This window comes from Drosophila willistoni, chromosome 3R, assembly GCF_018902025.1.
Source record: "Drosophila willistoni isolate 14030-0811.24 chromosome 3R, UCI_dwil_1.1, whole genome shotgun sequence".
In the NCBI taxonomy this organism is placed as follows: domain Eukaryota; kingdom Metazoa; phylum Arthropoda; class Insecta; order Diptera; family Drosophilidae; genus Drosophila; species Drosophila willistoni.
This window is the reverse complement of record NC_061086.1, coordinates 31,009,568-31,026,705: the sequence shown is the minus strand read 5'-3', so window position 1 is coordinate 31,026,705 and position 17,138 is coordinate 31,009,568. Positions and strand designations below refer to the sequence as shown.

At 37.4% G+C, this 17,138-nt stretch overlaps 5 protein-coding genes across 5 annotated transcripts; 2 read left to right on the top strand and 3 right to left on the bottom strand.

The window, feature by feature from the left end:
- Positions 1–87: 87 nt before the first annotated feature.
- LOC6649475 (putative gustatory receptor 93b) lies at positions 88–1,347 on the top strand. The gene is made up of 2 exons (XM_002072097.3): positions 88–1,150; positions 1,210–1,347. Exons 1-2 carry the CDS (start codon positions 143–145, stop codon positions 1,345–1,347), a joined length of 1,146 nt encoding a protein of 381 aa, XP_002072133.3. The 5' UTR covers positions 88–142.
- LOC6649474 (inositol polyphosphate 1-phosphatase) lies at positions 1,270–2,902 on the bottom strand. Its single transcript, XM_002072096.3, has 3 exons — positions 2,625–2,902; positions 2,196–2,568; positions 1,270–2,137 (listed from the first exon to the last, which is right to left on the bottom strand). Exons 1-3 carry the CDS (start codon positions 2,745–2,747, stop codon positions 1,515–1,517), a joined length of 1,119 nt encoding a protein of 372 aa, XP_002072132.1. The 5' UTR covers positions 2,748–2,902; the 3' UTR covers positions 1,270–1,514.
- An 8,925-nt stretch (positions 2,903–11,827) lies between these two features.
- On the bottom strand, positions 11,828–12,017 carry LOC26529278. Its single transcript, XM_015177104.1, is given in 2 exon segments — positions 11,828–11,977; positions 11,979–12,017. Coding segments are annotated over 2 exon segments (189 nt in total).
- Positions 12,018–13,350: 1,333 nt separating this feature from the next.
- On the bottom strand, positions 13,351–14,176 carry LOC124459792 (hepatoma-derived growth factor-related protein 3). Its single transcript, XM_047009423.1, has 2 exons — positions 14,045–14,176; positions 13,351–13,986 (listed from the first exon to the last, which is right to left on the bottom strand). The coding sequence occupies exon 2, from the start codon at positions 13,961–13,963 to the stop codon at positions 13,433–13,435; it is 531 nt and encodes a 176-aa protein (XP_046865379.1). The 5' UTR covers positions 13,964–13,986; positions 14,045–14,176; the 3' UTR covers positions 13,351–13,432.
- A 1,334-nt stretch (positions 14,177–15,510) lies between these two features.
- On the top strand, positions 15,511–16,827 carry LOC6649653 (protein arginine N-methyltransferase 1). The gene is made up of 2 exons (XM_002072094.3): positions 15,511–15,995; positions 16,048–16,827. The coding sequence occupies exons 1-2, from the start codon at positions 15,604–15,606 to the stop codon at positions 16,688–16,690; spliced, it is 1,035 nt and encodes a 344-aa protein (XP_002072130.1). The 5' UTR covers positions 15,511–15,603; the 3' UTR covers positions 16,691–16,827.
- Positions 16,828–17,138: the final 311 nt, after the last annotated feature.

Here is a 17,138-nt window from a genome sequence, read left to right as displayed (position 1 = left end):
AGCAAACTAAATTGTCTAATCCAACACATTGTATAATAAGTCCTTTTGAATTAATGAAATTAACTTTCATGATAGAAATCAGTAGGTGGAACACAGTTTGTGGTCCTTAAGGTCCTTGCAGTTGCCATTACAAAGTGCAGTCATGTTTCGGACTTTGAGTATAACAAAAGTTTCATTGAGTTTACTACGTTGCGGCTTTTACTATGCTAATTTGTTGGGTGTAGTCAATTTTAATGTTAGAAGAAATCGACAAGGTCATTTGACTGCCTTTAATAGTTATTGGCTAAAATCTTATTGTCTTATCTGTCGTTTAATTGCAATTTTATGCTTTTGCTATGCTTATACGCGTTATATATTGAGTTTTGAGGACTTTTATAGTCGAGTGTTTTATATTATAAGATTTTCGGGTTTAATACTTTGTAATTTATGCATTTTGTTAATGCAAATTGTCCATGGCCAGCAAATTTGTGAATTAACCAATAGATTTCTAAAGATATTCGAACGTATACGACTGCTTACGAATAAAAGTCAAAGGATTTGCTATGGCCACGTCTTGGAGTTGGTCTCAATGCTAATGAAGATTGCCTTCTTGGCCTATGAAGTGTTTGGTGTGTTTTATCTAGTGCAAAAGGAGAAGCATATGACTCCCATGTGTTTGTGGAGTAATGCCTTCTTGGTGACATCAGCTTGCATGCTGTTGCATATCTCATTCATTGGTTACCTTAGCGTGGGAGTTCTCTACAATGAGATTAATAAGTATGTGCAATTTGACTTGCGTTCGCGTCTCCACTTGGCCAGGAAGCAACCCCAAGCCTATCGACGCGTTTTAAGGAATGTGAATCGTTGCCTAAACGAGAGTGTGGACATCTATGAAGAGATCCAGCTTGCGGCCAATCAATTTCAACGACTTTTCGATCTTTCAACCTTTCTGGCATTAGTGTATTTCGGTCTTTTAATTGTGACACGCTCCTATGAGATCACAAGATTAAGATTTGAGCAATTTCTAAAATCTACCATTGTCACAAAAAGCCTGTTAGATGTAATACTCATTTGTTTGGCCATTCAGGCAGCTGTAAATGGATCACAAAGGGTGCAACAAATGAGTTTGGAGAACTATAATGTTATAGAGTGCCGAACTTGGGATAAGAAGGTAAATAAATAAAAAAATTTTGGGAATACAAATTACAATTTAAATGCTTTATCTTTCAGATGGAAATGTTTCTAAGTCGCCTGAAATTATATGAATTGCATGTACGACCATTGGGACTCTTTGAAATGTCCAATGAATTCATATTGTTTATTTTGTCCAGTTTGCTTACCTATTTAACTTATTTAATTGCTTTGTAGATCATTCAGAATTTAATATATATATATATGTTATTTGTCTGTTTGGAGTTCAATTGGAGGGATGGCTCATATAAATTCTCGGTCGGTATAAATATATAATTTAGCTTACAACACAAAAACAACAACAATAATGTTACTTAATTATGAGATTACAACAATTGCAACATTCATTGCTGGCCTAATTTAACAAGAATGTTTTCGAGTACTTGAACATCTCGCACAGCGATTAAACCATCGGCGTTTCGTTTGGAATCGTCATCTTCGCCTAGATATTTAATTGGCATCGCCTTCTGTTCCCTTACACTGGCTTTAAAGTCAAAGATGTCGCCTCCTAGGGAACGTAAAATGGCCTGAGGCGCACAGGTGTCCCATTTGAATGTTGAACCTTTGCTCAGTAGATAAACATCCACTTCGTGGGTGATGACTTTCAAGGATTTATGACCAGCACCGGCTGAAAAGGCAAATTCATAGCCTAAATCGAGAAATTGCTGCAATATCTCCGCCTGCTCGGAACTGGAGAAAATGACAAGATGACGTTGCTCGTCGCGGGCTCCGAAGCTGCAGTTATGAGCCTGCAATGTGGGCAAACATATGCCCCAAAATATGGAAGAATTGTAGACATTCTCCTCCAGCTTAATGCCAAATGGTTGGGCAACAACGCCCATTACGGGCACTCCGGTATCGTGTTCATAGACGCCTATGAGCACTGTGACGCAGTCCAGACCCGTGGAAGTGATGCCTGGGAAGTTGGTGAACATTGTATCACCGGAAATGTATTCCGCCGTGGCATCTGTAACAAAGGCATAATAAGTAACTCTTTCTCTTGGCGTAATCTCCCTCCCACTTACCAATGGGATCAATCCAAATGCCTAGATTCCCATAGTCCAAGTCTTGAGGTAGTTGTGGTATTTCGCCCAGTTTGCTGCTCTCATAGCTGACCACCCGATGCACTTCTGTGGCCAGTGCAGCGGCCGCTTCTTCATGTCCTTCCAGGACTGCTGCCAGGCAACTGGTTGTTTCGCTTTCCGTTTCGCCCACAGCTATGGTAATGCTGTTGCCCTCTTTGTTTGTAAAATTCGGCGACTCCTCGCCCCGTATCAAGTCTTTCATGGCTGGGAACAGTTTTCCCACCTCCTCCTTGATAGTCTCCTGGATAAGGACATCGGCCAGAGTTTTGAAATCATGCTCAAAACGAGAGTTGGCTTCGCCTCCAGTTTTTTCCTGCAATAAAAATTCATAATAATTTAATTAAATTAAATTTTCAGACATGCACAGACCTGCACTAATAAGGACAACAGCTGTTCGTTGGATCGACAAACACGAGCAATATTTGCCGCTTTTTCGGCACAGTTAACTAGGACACGCAGCAAATTGGGAGTTGCTTCCGCTTCCTCCGTCATTGTAATAAATGTTTATTATTTAAATAATAAAGTAATTAGTAAGTAAAAACAAATATGTAAGTATTTCTAAGGCTTCGTTTTTGGCGATTGGTAGGGCTGGAAAACCAACACAAAAAACACCCACTTTCTTTACATAGTGGGAGGATATCTACACGACGTAAACAACCACGGATGAGTATAGCGGGCGGACTTGTTGCGCTCATTAGCGACTGCTGGATACTCTTCGTTGTTGACGACAAACGCGGCATGGTTTTCTTCTGCGCCTTCATGAACGCCATAAACGTGACTCCTGGAACTCCTTCAACGTCATCGATAAGGATGAATTCATTTTGGCAAAGCTGAACAGCGACCGGACGGAGCGCCATGGCTTTTATGCCGGTCATGCCTCAGCTTTATGGTGTATGAGTTAGGACTTCAATTTGAAATATTTCTTTACTAATAACTAACTTATTATATGCAATAACAAATGATGTAAAATAATCTTCAAATGTGCATATAAGAGAGATTAGTGGCCTAAAATTAATTAGAACCGGGGTTCAAATTAATAACAATAATCTATTAAATGTTTTGAAAATGCTACCAAAAGTTCAAGCTTGCCGATGAATACCCTATCTTCCAATCGATATTTTTGAAAATCAGTATATCGATAGTGGTATACACGAACATGCTTGCTCGCTTTACTCACGAACTCCAACATGTTCGAAGGAATTCACGCGCTTCTTCAATGAGTAAGTGCTCTTAAAAATGAGACCACAATCGTTTTCAAAAATATCGATTGTTAGTGTTATCAAATTTCTAAATGCGCGCACAGTTTCAATTTCTGAATAATTATGTTATATAGTCGATTTCTATATAATTATAATGAAAAACCTTTAATATATGTCGATTATGATTAATTGCACTGAGCTTAACTGACCTTGTAAAACTGTAGACTACTTTCACATCTTCATTGCGGCGAATTTTAATTGGCAATTTATAATTACGCCCATTCTGGGCCGGCGTGTGTCTGATTCGGTACAAAAAAAGACACAACAAAAAAAGGAATGAATCATGCCGGGCACAGCAAGCGAGTGCAAAGGCATAATTTGCACCCGATCTTATCAACGAGCACTGCTAATGATTCCCATTAATGATGCACCACACCCCCAAACCCCCAATCCCCACGCTGCCCCATCATTTTACGCACTTTGGGGCCATCTTATGAAATGAGACGATCAATCAGTCGCTTCTGGGCTGCATTTGCATATAAATTGCTGTTAATGTCGCGCTATCAAAGTGACTGCATCAACGGCATGAGGATTGCGGCGGGGGGCGAAGGGAAGTAACAGGAGGCTGTCGGATGGCCTGGATGTGGAGATGTTTGTCTGCGGTTATAGCATTCCCTAACCATTCCCGAGCCCAGCCCCTTGGCATGGCTTATGCTAATTTTTTCCCAGGCATCGTCCATTGATGTTTGGTTAGCATTGCACTTGATGACTTTGCATAATTTTTTCTCCCCCCCGCCACTCGCCCCCACCCCTTTTTTTTGTGGGGCTGCTGTGGGTTAATTTTTCACTCAACCACGTTTCGTCGTTCCTCGTTTTCGGTTGTAATGTGTTAATTTTCATGGGTCGCCGACGAGGTCTTCTTCTTCTTCTTCGCCTTCTTCTTGCATAGTCCAGTCTTTTTGACTTTTGACGTTTCAATTTCATGCGTTGCGTGATCTTTTGGCTAAACAATTTTTCAAAATGCTTTCAATAACGTTTTGGTATATTTTTCATCAACTTGGCCGAAAGCATTTGTCAAAACCCCCCGACCCCCTGTCCCGTGCCTTGCATTCAGACGATTCCGTCGTTAGAATGTAAATTTATACGAAACAAAAAGTTTGTCGCCCAAGTCTTTTGTTTCTATAGTATTTAAACAAAAATATAAATAAAAATCAAATAAGCGAAAACTTTATAAAATATAAATTTAATTTAAATTAATTTTGATTATAACGAATTATTTATACACTTGTTTTTTTGTATCTAATGTAAAGTGATGTAAAATGGGAAAATATGCGCCCTAAAGTATGCAGTTGACAGGACTTTTACAAAGTTCCTTAACCACCTTACGCTTACCACTTTGGCTGCAAAATATTGCATACTTTTGGGTCGGATTGCGCTCATCTTATGTTCCAGAATTCAGTTCTTTTACTTTTTAAGTCTAAATTAGATTATCTAATTTTAGAACTAGCAAAAATCTAAGCCAATTTAAATCTTTAATCTCTCAATTTTCATTAGAATTCTTTTGGGGGTTAGACTAGATGTTAAATTATTACCATAAAATCCAACTTTGTCAAACCTTTCAGAAAAGTAGATATGCTCCTTGAGGCAGGGTATGTAAACACATGTTTAAATTGTTGTCAGTTTCGTTTCTTTTTTGGTATACGCTATTTTTGCCTGCTTCGTTGCTGTTTTCGTTTTTGGTTTTGTTTTTTTGTTGTGCCCTTTTCACATCTAACAGGCAGTTAATTAATCGCCTGAGTTGAACAAATTCCTAATGAGTCTTTAATTAATCGCCAAAAATATACAAGAAAATAAAACAAAACAACAAACACACAATAAAGCGAAATGTGAGCCACATAATATGAATATTTAAATGTATTATTATTTATGCGAGACTGTTCTCTCTGTCTGTCCAACTGACTGACTCGAACTCGGATGAGTCTTTTGTTTAGATTTTGTTTTTTTCTTTTAGTGGCTCCTCCCCTAAGGTGTTTTTTTAAACGAGTTTCAACGCTTCTACCAAAATATTTGTTAACTTGATTATTTTGTTGTATACATTAATACAAAATGTCACAACAACACGCATACAAAAGGTGGGAGGGTGGGGTTGGGGGAAATGTTGATAACTTTGTGTCTCTTTTAATTAATGCGCATGCGCGCGCTTCATTAGATCGTTTGGCCGTTACTTTTTGAATAGAAAACATTTCTGTTCGCAAGGGGCGTTGCCTGTGGGCAAAGTTTAACACAAATATTCCAAATGAATCACATTTTCCATTGCCATTCCATTTTTTAAGGTATGCTCTTGGTTTAATCCATTCCATTGGCTTACTAGCAACGGCCCACACTCATTTGTCCATCTTTTCCATCGTTTTGCCTATGGCAAAAGTAAAGTAAAACAGGAATCTCTTTCGCTTTGGCTTTGGCTTTTATTCATTTGCTTTAAGGTGTTTGCTTTTTAACGCTTCCGCATTTTTAACAGGCGAAATTGCCATAAAATGTTCAATTTGTTCTCAGTATTTGCATAGAAAATAGAACACAAATAAATTTGTGAAATTTGCCTTGTTAATTGTTTTCAATTTGTTTTCGGTATGATGAGGTTGTTTTTTTTTTGAAAGTTTCGTAGAGAAAGTGAAAACCAGTTTACAGCATTTCTGTTCAAAAAGAATATCCATATCTATTGTATTTAGTTTAAAAGATTCAAATAGAACAAAACATTTGCTTAAATTAGATTTGTTTAGTCTTGAATTCATAATTTAATCTAAATTAAACGAAAAAGTCAATAAATCGTTTCTAATTGTTTAAGATGTATGAAAAGTCGTTGAACTTTAGTTTATTTTATGTGCCAGATTAGTTTGAGTAAGTCTGTCCTAAAGTTAGTTAGATAACTTCTTAGTTAGTGAACTAAAGTTAATGGAATAGTTTGGCAATCAATGGTTGAACCACTTAAATTTGCAACATTTTACTACTCCCCCTTTTGCACTACCCTCTTAAAATAAACACTTAATTAGATCCCATCTAGTAGTCAATGTACATTAGAAATTCAATATTTTTAATTTTGAAATATTCTTTTAAATTTACCAAGGTAAACTTTTTTAAATTTGGCATCAATTAATAATCGCTTTCGTTATTCCAACTGATAATTAAGCTTTTCTTTACTATATACCCTCCGACTAAGACTGTAGTCACATATATACGTTACACATTTAGATCCACAATTTGTGTTAAATATTGGCCCCTATTTTTTTGAATTTTTATCTTAAGGGCTTCTTTTGAGGAATAGATGAGGAAGGTCATACAAATTTTAGAGCTTGAAGTTTTTGAAAACGATATATTTTATAGTTGATTATATAGCGTCGTTTTTGGGAGAAAACAGACGTTAACGTATAGAACTAATCCTCTGCAGAAGATCAGAGAAGATTATTGGGATTCCAAATACTTAAAAAACCAAAAGCTATGATAGATTTAATAATTATTAACCACATTTTTTTAACAAACAGAAGTCGAAAATTTGCATGGATAAATTTGTATGTTTTTTCACTTAATAAATTCGAAAAACAACAATACTTTAGGTTCATAATTACCAACATAATGATAACTCAAACATGTTTAGAGATTGGAAGCTCATTTGGAAATGCCATAGTTAATTTTAGTAAGATTTAGATGAAAAAAGGTACAATCCCATTTAATGGACTCGGTTTCACATCAAAGGTAATCTAAATAAGATTTAGATAAAATATTACGTACTTAGATTACCTTGAATGTGAAACCAAATCCCTGAAATGGTTTTGTAGGTTTTTTTTGGTTTAATTTTTGACTTTAAGCATGTGAAATTCGACTAATTTCGAAGAGATTTAAGACACCACTCGAAATTGTACCATAAAAAAATTTCTAATATAAAATAAACTTGACCAACAAAGACTAAGATCATTCCAATGTACTTAATGGAATTTGTGCAGAGAATTCAGTTCCTCAGTCAAGGAAAGTCAGAAATGAAATTCTCAAGAGCGATTTATTTAGATTGATAAACACAGATATAGATACATACTTGATCCTTGTCCTAGATATTTAACATAACTTTGACAAATTCTTTAGTAATTTACTTATTCAACATACAAAAATGTATGTATTTATTTACATAGTTCAGTTCAATGGTTTTTTTTTGGATTAGGTATCTCTTACAGAAGCCATATCCTCATTTGCAGAGTATCGCAGACTGGCTGGCATGTAGGACGCGGCTGTCCTGCTCTGTCGTTCTCATTCTTATGATGGGCCCCAACCCCTCTCCCCCCCACTGTGAGGTGCTCTGCTGAGGTGATGCAGAGCGGAAGCGTGAAATGCACAACATAATGCAAAATACAAATACAAAAACTGGCAATGAGTTTGGTTATAAATTTCATGCATAGTTTGCCATTTTGCCACTTTAACATTATTGTTATGATGATAAGCGAGCCAAGGGAAGTGGGGAAGGGGGAGGAGGCGAAACGATTGTTGCATGCTGAGCTTATGTTGCCTCACCTTGCTATGGAACGGTCATGGCTCCTTCTTGCCTTGTCTTGGGTGTTGTTTGCTGATCCTCAATGCAGATTTTGCTCCATGTTTAGCCTCTCTTGCCCTCCCCCCCACTCTCCCTCTCTCCCTTTCTCTCTCTCACTCTCTTGCTGGCTAAAACGATTTCATTTTCTGGGGGCCAAAGTGTGAATATAATTTAATGCGTGTGCCTGTTTCTGTGAGTTGGCAATTTTCAATATATCGCATTGTCCCCACCCTTGGCCCATTGGAAAGATTATTTATTATGCTTGATTGGTTTTCAAGTGATCATAAAGTAAATGATCATCGTTCCCTTGACTCTCTCTCTCTCTCTCTCTATCTCTCTATCTCTCTATCTCTGTCGACCAATGGACATTGAATGGCCTTTGGCATGGCGTTAATATGTAGATTTGTTGGAGGCGTAGATTTATGTCTGACCAACTGGAGTGGAGTAATGAATTGGGGTTCCCATTTTCGTAGTTGACCCTCCATAAGATAGCTTCATCTGCAAAACATTCCATTCCCATTTGGACATCATATCCTGCTACGAACTCCCACACGTTAACATTTAATTGACATTGATGATTGTCTGGGAATAAACGTGTGTATCTGAGTATCTGGCCACAATGCAAACAACAAACATGTGCCTCGAATGCCAAGAAGTTATTAATTTTCATATCGGGATCGAGTTTGCTGGTAGACCACGAGGGCAGGAGCAAGATTGTGGCTTATTCGCATATGTCAGTTCTGTTCGCCCATCAAGCTCTCGTCCGACATGAAGAAGACATATAAAATAAATTTTCTGGCATTTGCAGACAGCGCATAGACAGCCCATATGGGCATGACCAAGTGGTTGGGGTTTGGGCTTGGAGTGGGGGGAAAGAAACTGAGACTAAAATCTCAATCTGTATTGCATTTAGCTAGCTATCATCTCTCAATTGTTGGCTTTCTCTACAACCAAGTTTTGAGTGGGGAATTTTGTTTTTTGGGGCTGGTTTTCTGTTTTGTTTTCGCTTCTTTAAATGAGCGTTATTAAAGAGATGTTTATCGTCAAGTGATTTATTCATTAAAAATACATTTATTAGCAAGAAACTTGGAGTGTGCGTGTGCCTGTATATGTGTGTGTGAGTTCGTGCCAACACACACACACACACTTACACACAAAGGCATTTCAGCTTGGCCCCATTTGAGAGGCATTAAAATGCAAAAGCGTGATTGTTCCTGGAAAAACTGCAGAACCATTTGATATTGCCTCCTCCTCTTGGCCTCTCTCTGTCACCCCCCTTTGTGGGTGTGGGCCTTCTTTGCCAGTTGGTGTACATATGCCGCTCATTCATTTACTTGCATAGTTTCACAATTCTCTCCCTCTCTCTCTTTCTCTCGGGTATGTGCGTTTTAAATCACTTAATTAGAGACCTTTTTGCAATTTAATTGCCTTAAAGTTATTGTAAATTATGCAAATTGTATTAAGAGTGTTTTGTGTGTGTGTGTGTGTGTGTGTGTAGAATGACTGCTGTGGGAGGAGAAGTGATGGCGGGAAATGTGATTTGCTGGCCAAGTTCGTGTCTTAAGTCTTTTGTTTTGTGATTGACAATAAAATCCTGGCAACCAAATCGGAAGTAAAATAAACATTAAACCAACTTAATAGGCATATTGTCCATCCTACAGGCCAATTCAAACATAAAGAAACTTATTTTACAATGACTAAGATGTAGAAATGATAGAGTAGATCTTTTCACTGGAAGGACTCTGATGTCATCTTAGGGTGATCGTAATTGTAATCATGGCAAAACGTTACTAAGATAATTGGAAGAGTTAACTAACTAAAGAAACTAACACAAAGAAATTTTGTAGTTTTAGTTGATCCAACCAATAAGCCAATAGATATATCAGAGTAAAATAAATTGTGAACATAGCGAAATACTAAATACAAAGGACAAATTACCAAAAATAATACAAAAGAAGTTGAACTAAACTAATAAAATTTTATTCAATACAATGTTATTAAAGCTATATGTGATATGTTTCAATTGATTTAGTCAATACTCCATTTATATATATTGTAATCAAATCAAAAATTGAAAAAAGTAAAGATATATATAGTTTATGTGGGTCCAGCCAATATATAATTATCTATTCAAACTTAACTAATACCAAAGAAATACGCCAAATGAGGCTGTAAAAGAAGGATAAATTCCTTTAAAGGAATTTGAAGTGAACTATTTGAATCAAAATAAAGCAAACTTTAAACCTTCTCCCTAGTGAAACTTAGAATGTTTATTAATGTTAATAGTTCCATGTTGTGATTAAGCTTTTTTTAAATTATAAAATATGAAAATATCTAAGGAGAACATTATTGTTATTTTATGTTTAAAATTAGTTAAAACCCAAAATTGTTTACCAATTATAGATGAAAAACAAGCCATCAAATCTTGATAAAAATGCAACAATCCATTCAATTTAAGATCAGGTTTTTTGCAATTTTTATTGTTAACAATTTAAAAATAAGTTGGTTTTTTAGTAAATTTTGGGAATGTGTGAAAATGTTTAAACAATATTCAGTAATTGAATAATCCTGTCCACGCCCTTGTATTACTGATCTCAAAAGTATAATTGTTTTAAAATGTATTCACTTGATTCAGTACTTCAGATATTTGAGAGATTTTGGTATAAAGATATAAAGATTTAGTTTCTGAATGATAATACAAATAATATTTTAATGAGTTGGTGAGGATATTTAACTATTTGCAAGTTTGGAAACCAATTTTGACACACAAAAATATTTAAATATCTCTGGATTTTCCAAGATGCTAATATATTTAAGCTAAAAATTTGTTTTTTCTTATCCTGAAGAGGAAACATTAGGCATCAAAAAGTAATCAGCCTTAGGGCTCCATTTCTTGCGCAGAGTCGTTTTTCTTTTTTCTATCTCCAAGTCTAATGGATTAGGATATTTAACACTCAACACATTTTTAGAGACTCGCTGGCGAGGCGGGTCCGTGCCTTTGGGCGTAATGGAGTATCCGTGATCTGATGCCCATTGGTCTGCTGGTCAGCTAATTGAACTTCTGCGGCACGTATTCACATTAAATGCTGTGAAATCAGCAGAAAAAAAACGTTGGCAAAATCACATCCACCGCCCTAAAATAAAAAGCAAAAAATAAAATGCCTAGATAGTTTAGTTAAATGCTGTCGTAAAAAGTGGCAAAAAAGAAAGAAAATGACGAGAGAAATGAAGAAGCCAAAAAGCGCTTGCCATAAAACCAACAAGAAGCCCATAACCAATTCCCACCCTACTTTCCATGATGACCAAGCAGATTTAATTGGACAACAGCAGCGAGAAGAGCATAAAGCTGCCGAGATGGGAGACCGATGAGCTGAAGGATGTGTGGATGGATGTGGATGTACTTCGATTAACAAATTATCGCCACCGCAGCAAATTAATCGTTTTGCTGGAGATATGTTTTTTTGTGTGCAGTTAACTGCATTGCTGGCATCTGCAGCAAGCTCATAAAATATTTGGGTTAACAAGAAGGATGCCGCAAATCAGATTCGCTAACTCGGCAATGAGATTTGCCTGGAAACCGCATCAATTTGTACTCCAACATCTTGCAGCAGCTGCATTACACACAACACACATTCACACACACACAGAGAGAGTTCCAATATCAAGTGCAACCAGCTTTCGATTCATTTCAGATCCTTCAGCATCCTTCTCGACAGCTGTCTCTCTCTATCCATGTACAGTCCGTGGCTTTTGTGGTTTTTGCATTTGGAACAGATTGTTAAGGAGTTTTTAGTCTTAACTTATGTATCGCTCCCCTCTCCCCTCTTCTGGGAGACTTCGTCACCTTTAGCCTTGCAGTAAAATGTCAAATTAATGTTACAAACATGTCCAGCAAAACAACTTTTGATGACATTTGACAATGTTGAGTGGAAATTCCTGCAGGTGATGCCCATTTCCCTGTAATTTGTTTGGCCGCACGTACGTGGACATCCATGTCCAGCACCATCAGCTCCCTCTCTCTCTCCCTGTCTCCCTGTCTTTTGTGCCTGCCCAGCATAAACAAAGCGCGTCAAGGGACCAGCAATTGTGGTGGTTGAGTGGTTGGAGAGGACAGAAGTCTGAGGACTGCCCGAGCACGAGGTGTCAATGTGGGGGCAAGTCGTACGTGTGTGTGTGTGTGTGTTTTTTCCTTTTTCTATAACCACATACAAAAAATGTCTGCCCTAGAGCCATAAATCTACCAAACACAAACTCACAGGTTCACCGGAAATTTGCCAAAGGAAATCAAATTAACAATTTGTTGGCTAATCTATCAGCCCCAGCCAAGATCGTGAGTGAGTGAGTGAGTCCATCGCGCAAATTGGCAGACACGACAAAGGGAGAAACCCACATTTGCGGGACTGAGCCAGGGTTTTTTTTTTTTTGTTTTTTGCATTTTATCGAAACGACTTCATCAGTCCGCTGCGGCGGTTGCGTTCGCGTAGCTGGAAACAAAGGCATTCTAATTAAAATTCCCAAGTGTCAAAATGTATATTTATTTCTCCTCAGTCAAAAAAAAAGTAACTGCATCAATCAAATTTTTGCACAACCAGCAATTAATTTTTGGCAGCAATCGGAGGGTAGGAGGAGGGTTGGGTCGGAGTGCTCAGTTAAAATCAAATTGCCGCATCGTTAACACCCCACAAAAAAAAAACAGACGATTGGATTGGAATTGGATTTGGTTTTTGAAATCGACTGGTAATCGGTGACTGATTGTCTAAATGAAAGCAAAGAAATCACACTGATCAACAAAGGAAATGAACCCTTGAAGAGTATAGTTCACATGGCGGGCCAACGAAAGTTTCCTTTTGCTTTGTAGTCCAGTGTAACTTATAATCATAACAATATGAGTGCCAATCAACCCCTCTTTGATTCAGAAACTACAATTGTAATGCCCATTGTCAAACGTATCAAACTACGTTTTGATGAAGTGCTTGCATTTCACACTCACCCTTAAGGCAGACACTCATAATTGAGATCGCTCAGTTATATGCCATCAAATTCATTACCTTTCTGAGCTGAACAATGGTGTAATAAAGTCATCATTTTACTATATCGAAGTGCCAAGCAAAATCGCCAGACAATTCATATCATAAACCTCCCTCAAATAGGAAAAGGGGTCTCAACCAGGATTCAAATGATGTTATAACTGAAATACTTTTAATACATTTTCATCTAAATTCATAAATAAGTTCCAATAGAACATATACTTTAAGCTTAAGAACATAAATTTAAAGAAATTTCATTTTAAATTATCTTAGATCTAAAGTTTTAAATGGTTTGTTTGTTTCTCTCGTCGAGAAGCTCTACTTAATTTTGATTGTTTCTTATAAAATATATAAATTTCTAGATATATGGCATAAGAATCAATCGCTAATCTCCACAATCATACTACTGCCATCCGATTCGGTTTGAGATTGATCTTCTTCCGTTTGTGAGTCATCATCTTCTGCCTCTTCTTCTTCTTCCGTTTGTGAGTCATCATCTTCTGCCTCTTCTTCTTCTTCCGTGGAGTCCGACAACGTGGAATCATTTAGCATACCGTAGACTAGAGTGTCGGAGAAACCCCGGCCTTGTTTTATCTCTAGCAAATTAAAATACTCAATATCATTATCGGGATCATTATAGGCCAACTCCATATTCCTCATGGCCACTCTAAATGTGGATTTACGACCGACACGGGGTTTGATCAAGTTGCCTAGACTATTTTTGTGCTTTATATATGGGAAAATTTGATTTCGATTAACTTTAGTTGTATTGCAAGTGCCGTAGAAATAAACTTGATAACGGGGATTAACTTCGAGCACACGAGCTGGCCAGGCTCGGTATCCATTTACTTTGGCAAAGACAAAGTCGCCGACTTCAATTGGAGTCTTATGGTTCTTCTTGCGTGGCATCTTCTTCTTCTTCTTGTTATGAGCTGCAATAATTAGTATATTTAATACCTTTTGTTTTGTTATTTGTGCAAAAACTATTACCGAACAACAATCAAATAGATAAATCGTCTTTTTTTGTAATTTGCTTTCGTTCCTGAAATTTCCACATGATCATGACAATTGTAGAGTTGCCTTGGAAGCTTTCCAGTGTTGGGCAACGTGCTAAAGGCACGTTCAAACTTTTTCTTGATCAGATGACACAAATACATGTATATGTATATGTACATATAGAGAGGGTGTATGTGTGTATCTATGTCAGAGTCAATAATCGTAAAAAAAAACAAATTCCATATGCAAAGCGTTAACGTATTTTTTTAGTTTTTTTTTATTTTTATTTGCACTCGTGCGTACCAAGAGCATAGTGGGTGGCCATTTAATTTAATGCTCTACACTAATTAGAAGAGAAGGGTATATAGAAGTCGACATATTAGATGTAACAGTATTAGTAATTTGCACTAGTTCGTTATATAACTAACAATACGATCACAAATCATGTTTTAAATTTGAATATAAAGCCAGCAAAGTTCAGATACCTGCCAAAGGGTATAACTTAAGTCGGTGCCATCTAATGTTTACAGTTGACTGTTTAAATTTAAATTGATTTGTGCCAAAAGTTTTATGGTTTTTTAAAGCCACAAAAAGCTGAATAAATGGATTTCATTGTTCAACTAAACGAGCGTAAGAGAGACAGATTGAGCCAGCAGGAAAGAAAGAAAGAAGGGGAGCGACGATTGTGCGTGGGGGGTGGGGGTGGGGGTTTGAGGAGACCAACCCGCACATTCATGGGCTAATTATGTGGTTCGACAAATATAGGAAATTAGCATAACATTTTTGCAACATTAAAATTTATACTTTATTACTTTGTGACTAAATTGATTAATGAGGCAATTTAATAGTTTTCGGCCTGCTTATGGAGAATGTTTCGTTTGATGACACTTTAAAAAAATTATGAGCATATAAATTTGTTAAAAATAATCAGTTTTGTTGCTTCTTTTGCCACATGTTGCACAATTTGCTTACATTTTTGGTTAGACACGGGCGGGCAGTGAAAGTGGCATAAAAATGTTTTGGCCATAAAATTTATAACTGTGCGTCTTCAGTCTCAGTCCTTTTTGTTTTTTGATTTTTTGGGGCTGGGCAGATTAAATATTAAATTATGGGTTTTTACCATTCAGGTGTTTGGCGGCATAGTTCTATGAGCACATATTTCGTTTCATTTTTATGGATTTCCATTAAGGAATGCGGCTTGTGATTAAAATTAAGCTTGTTTGATGGCGAATCAAAAGAATATAATGGCCAGGAAATTAAATATATGGAATTTATCTTCAATTCGGACGCTTAAGTTTGATTTTTAATTAAGTTAGATCGTTTATATTTTAATAGAGAGTTGCATTACTTTAACTTAATACCAATGGTATAAAGTTAGATACAATGAGGAGTCTCATATTGGCGACTGCCTGAGATTAAAATAGAACCGAGTATCCGATATCTGGAAATACCCTAGCTCTGCTTGTTCTATCACCAAAAACAAAAACAAAATCTTTCCTTCAATTCAAGGGGAATATAAATTTGAGAGTTTCATTTCTATTGTAAGTAGCGCCATGTCCTTGGATAAATCCGGTGAGGGAGAAGAGGGCAAAAATTGTGATTATTTCGATGCGTTTGCCCGTCTAGAGATGCAGGAATTACTTCTCAAGGATTCGGTGCGAATGCTGGCTTATCGCAAAGCCATCTGGAGCAACAAAAAGCTCTTCAAAGACAAGATTGTAATGGATGTGGGTTGTGGCACGGGAATATTAGCGCTCTTTGCAGCCGAGGCAGGAGCCAGTAAGGTTATAGCCGTGGAATGTTCAGGTTTGGCGGAAACGGCCAAGGAAGTGGTAAAGGCAAATAATAAAGAGAATATAGTGATGGTCGTCAAGGGAACAATTGAGGAAATGGAACTGCCCAAGGAGATCAAACAAGTGGACCTCATAATGGCCGAGTGGATGGGGTAAGTGGCACGTTTTATGGGATTAGTTTGACCTATTTCATTTGGGTATTAGTCATGGACTCTATATGGAGTCCATGTTTCATTCCGTGTTGCAGGCTCGTGACAAGTGGCTCAAACCTGGTGGCCATATTTTACCCAATTTGGCCAAGCTCTATGTGGCTGGAATAACCGATCGTCATTATGCTACTAATCTAAACTTCTGGAACAACGTGGAGGGCTTTGACATGACCAGCATTAGACGAACAGTGGCCCATGAAGCTGTGGTGGACTGTGTGACCATACAGCAACTGATGACCGAGGAGTGTCATGTCCACACGCAGGACATGAATACGGCCAAGAATGAAACGCTTAACTTTCACTCCAACTTGCGTTTGAAAGTGCTGAAAACTGGTGTTATTGATGCCATCGTTGTCTACTTTGATGTATCTTTTCTGGTTAGTGAGATGACCGAGTCCACTGCGGGTTTCTCTACATCGCCAAAGGCTCCGTGGACCCATTGGGAACAGACCCTATTGCATCTGGATAAGCCACTGCATGTGGCAAGTCAAGAGATAGTCACCGGTGTTTTTGGTGTAGTGCCCAGCGCTAATGAGCCACATGGCCAGAATTTTGAGTTGGCCATTAATTTTAAGGGATCTCTGGGCACAATGGAAAGCTTTAAGATCTTTACCAACAATCAAAATCCGTTGCCATAAATGGAAAATCGTTAAAATTCTGCCATTAAAATAAAGTCAAACTTAGAAAGTGGACCAAAAGCGCCAAATGGGCGGAGAGAGAGAGAGAGAGAGAGGGTCGGTCCATTAATGTAAAATGTGAAAATGTCTCTGTCTAATTAATTGATAGCCCCGTATAAATTTGTGAAAGCCAACGCCAATAGGTACCACAATGATCACCTTTTATGCGTTTATAACTCTATTTACCATCGAACTGAAGATTTTCCCCCGCCCCCGCCTCCGCCACGAATCTTGTAGTAGACATCTCCGCCGTTTTTGTTAGTTGCCTTCTTTTCTGTGTTTTCTTTTTATTTTTTTTTTTTTGTGTTTGTGCATGGCTGTCTTTTGTTAATGGGTGTTTTTAAAAAGCCATAAAATTGCTTTATACGCGCATGAAATTAATATGCTTACCATTATTGGACATGATTAT

What these genes read in the sequence shown, in the direction of transcription:
- LOC6649475 (XM_002072097.3), top strand. Translation starts at nt 143, where the DNA reads ATGTTTCGGACTTTGAGTATAACAAAAGTTTCATTGAGTTTACTACGT. An exon ending in GCCGAACTTGGGATAAGAAG is followed by an intron (nt 1,151 to 1,209) that starts GTAAATAAATAA and finishes TTTATCTTTCAG; the next exon opens with ATGGAAATGTTTCTAAGTCG.
- LOC6649474 (XM_002072096.3), bottom strand. Translation starts at nt 2,747, where the DNA reads ATGACGGAGGAAGCGGAAGCAACTCCCAATTTGCTGCGTGTCCTAGTT. An exon ending in TGTTGTCCTTATTAGTGCAG is followed by an intron (nt 2,569 to 2,624) that starts GTCTGTGCATGT and finishes TTTTTATTGCAG; the next exon opens with GAAAAAACTGGAGGCGAAGC. An exon ending in CATTTGGATTGATCCCATTG is followed by an intron (nt 2,138 to 2,195) that starts GTAAGTGGGAGG and finishes CCTTTGTTACAG; the next exon opens with ATGCCACGGCGGAATACATT.
- LOC124459792 (XM_047009423.1), bottom strand. Translation starts at nt 13,963, where the DNA reads ATGCCACGCAAGAAGAACCATAAGACTCCAATTGAAGTCGGCGACTTT.
- LOC6649653 (XM_002072094.3), top strand. Translation starts at nt 15,604, where the DNA reads ATGTCCTTGGATAAATCCGGTGAGGGAGAAGAGGGCAAAAATTGTGAT. An exon ending in ATAATGGCCGAGTGGATGGG is followed by an intron (nt 15,996 to 16,047) that starts GTAAGTGGCACG and finishes TTTGGGTATTAG; the next exon opens with TCATGGACTCTATATGGAGT.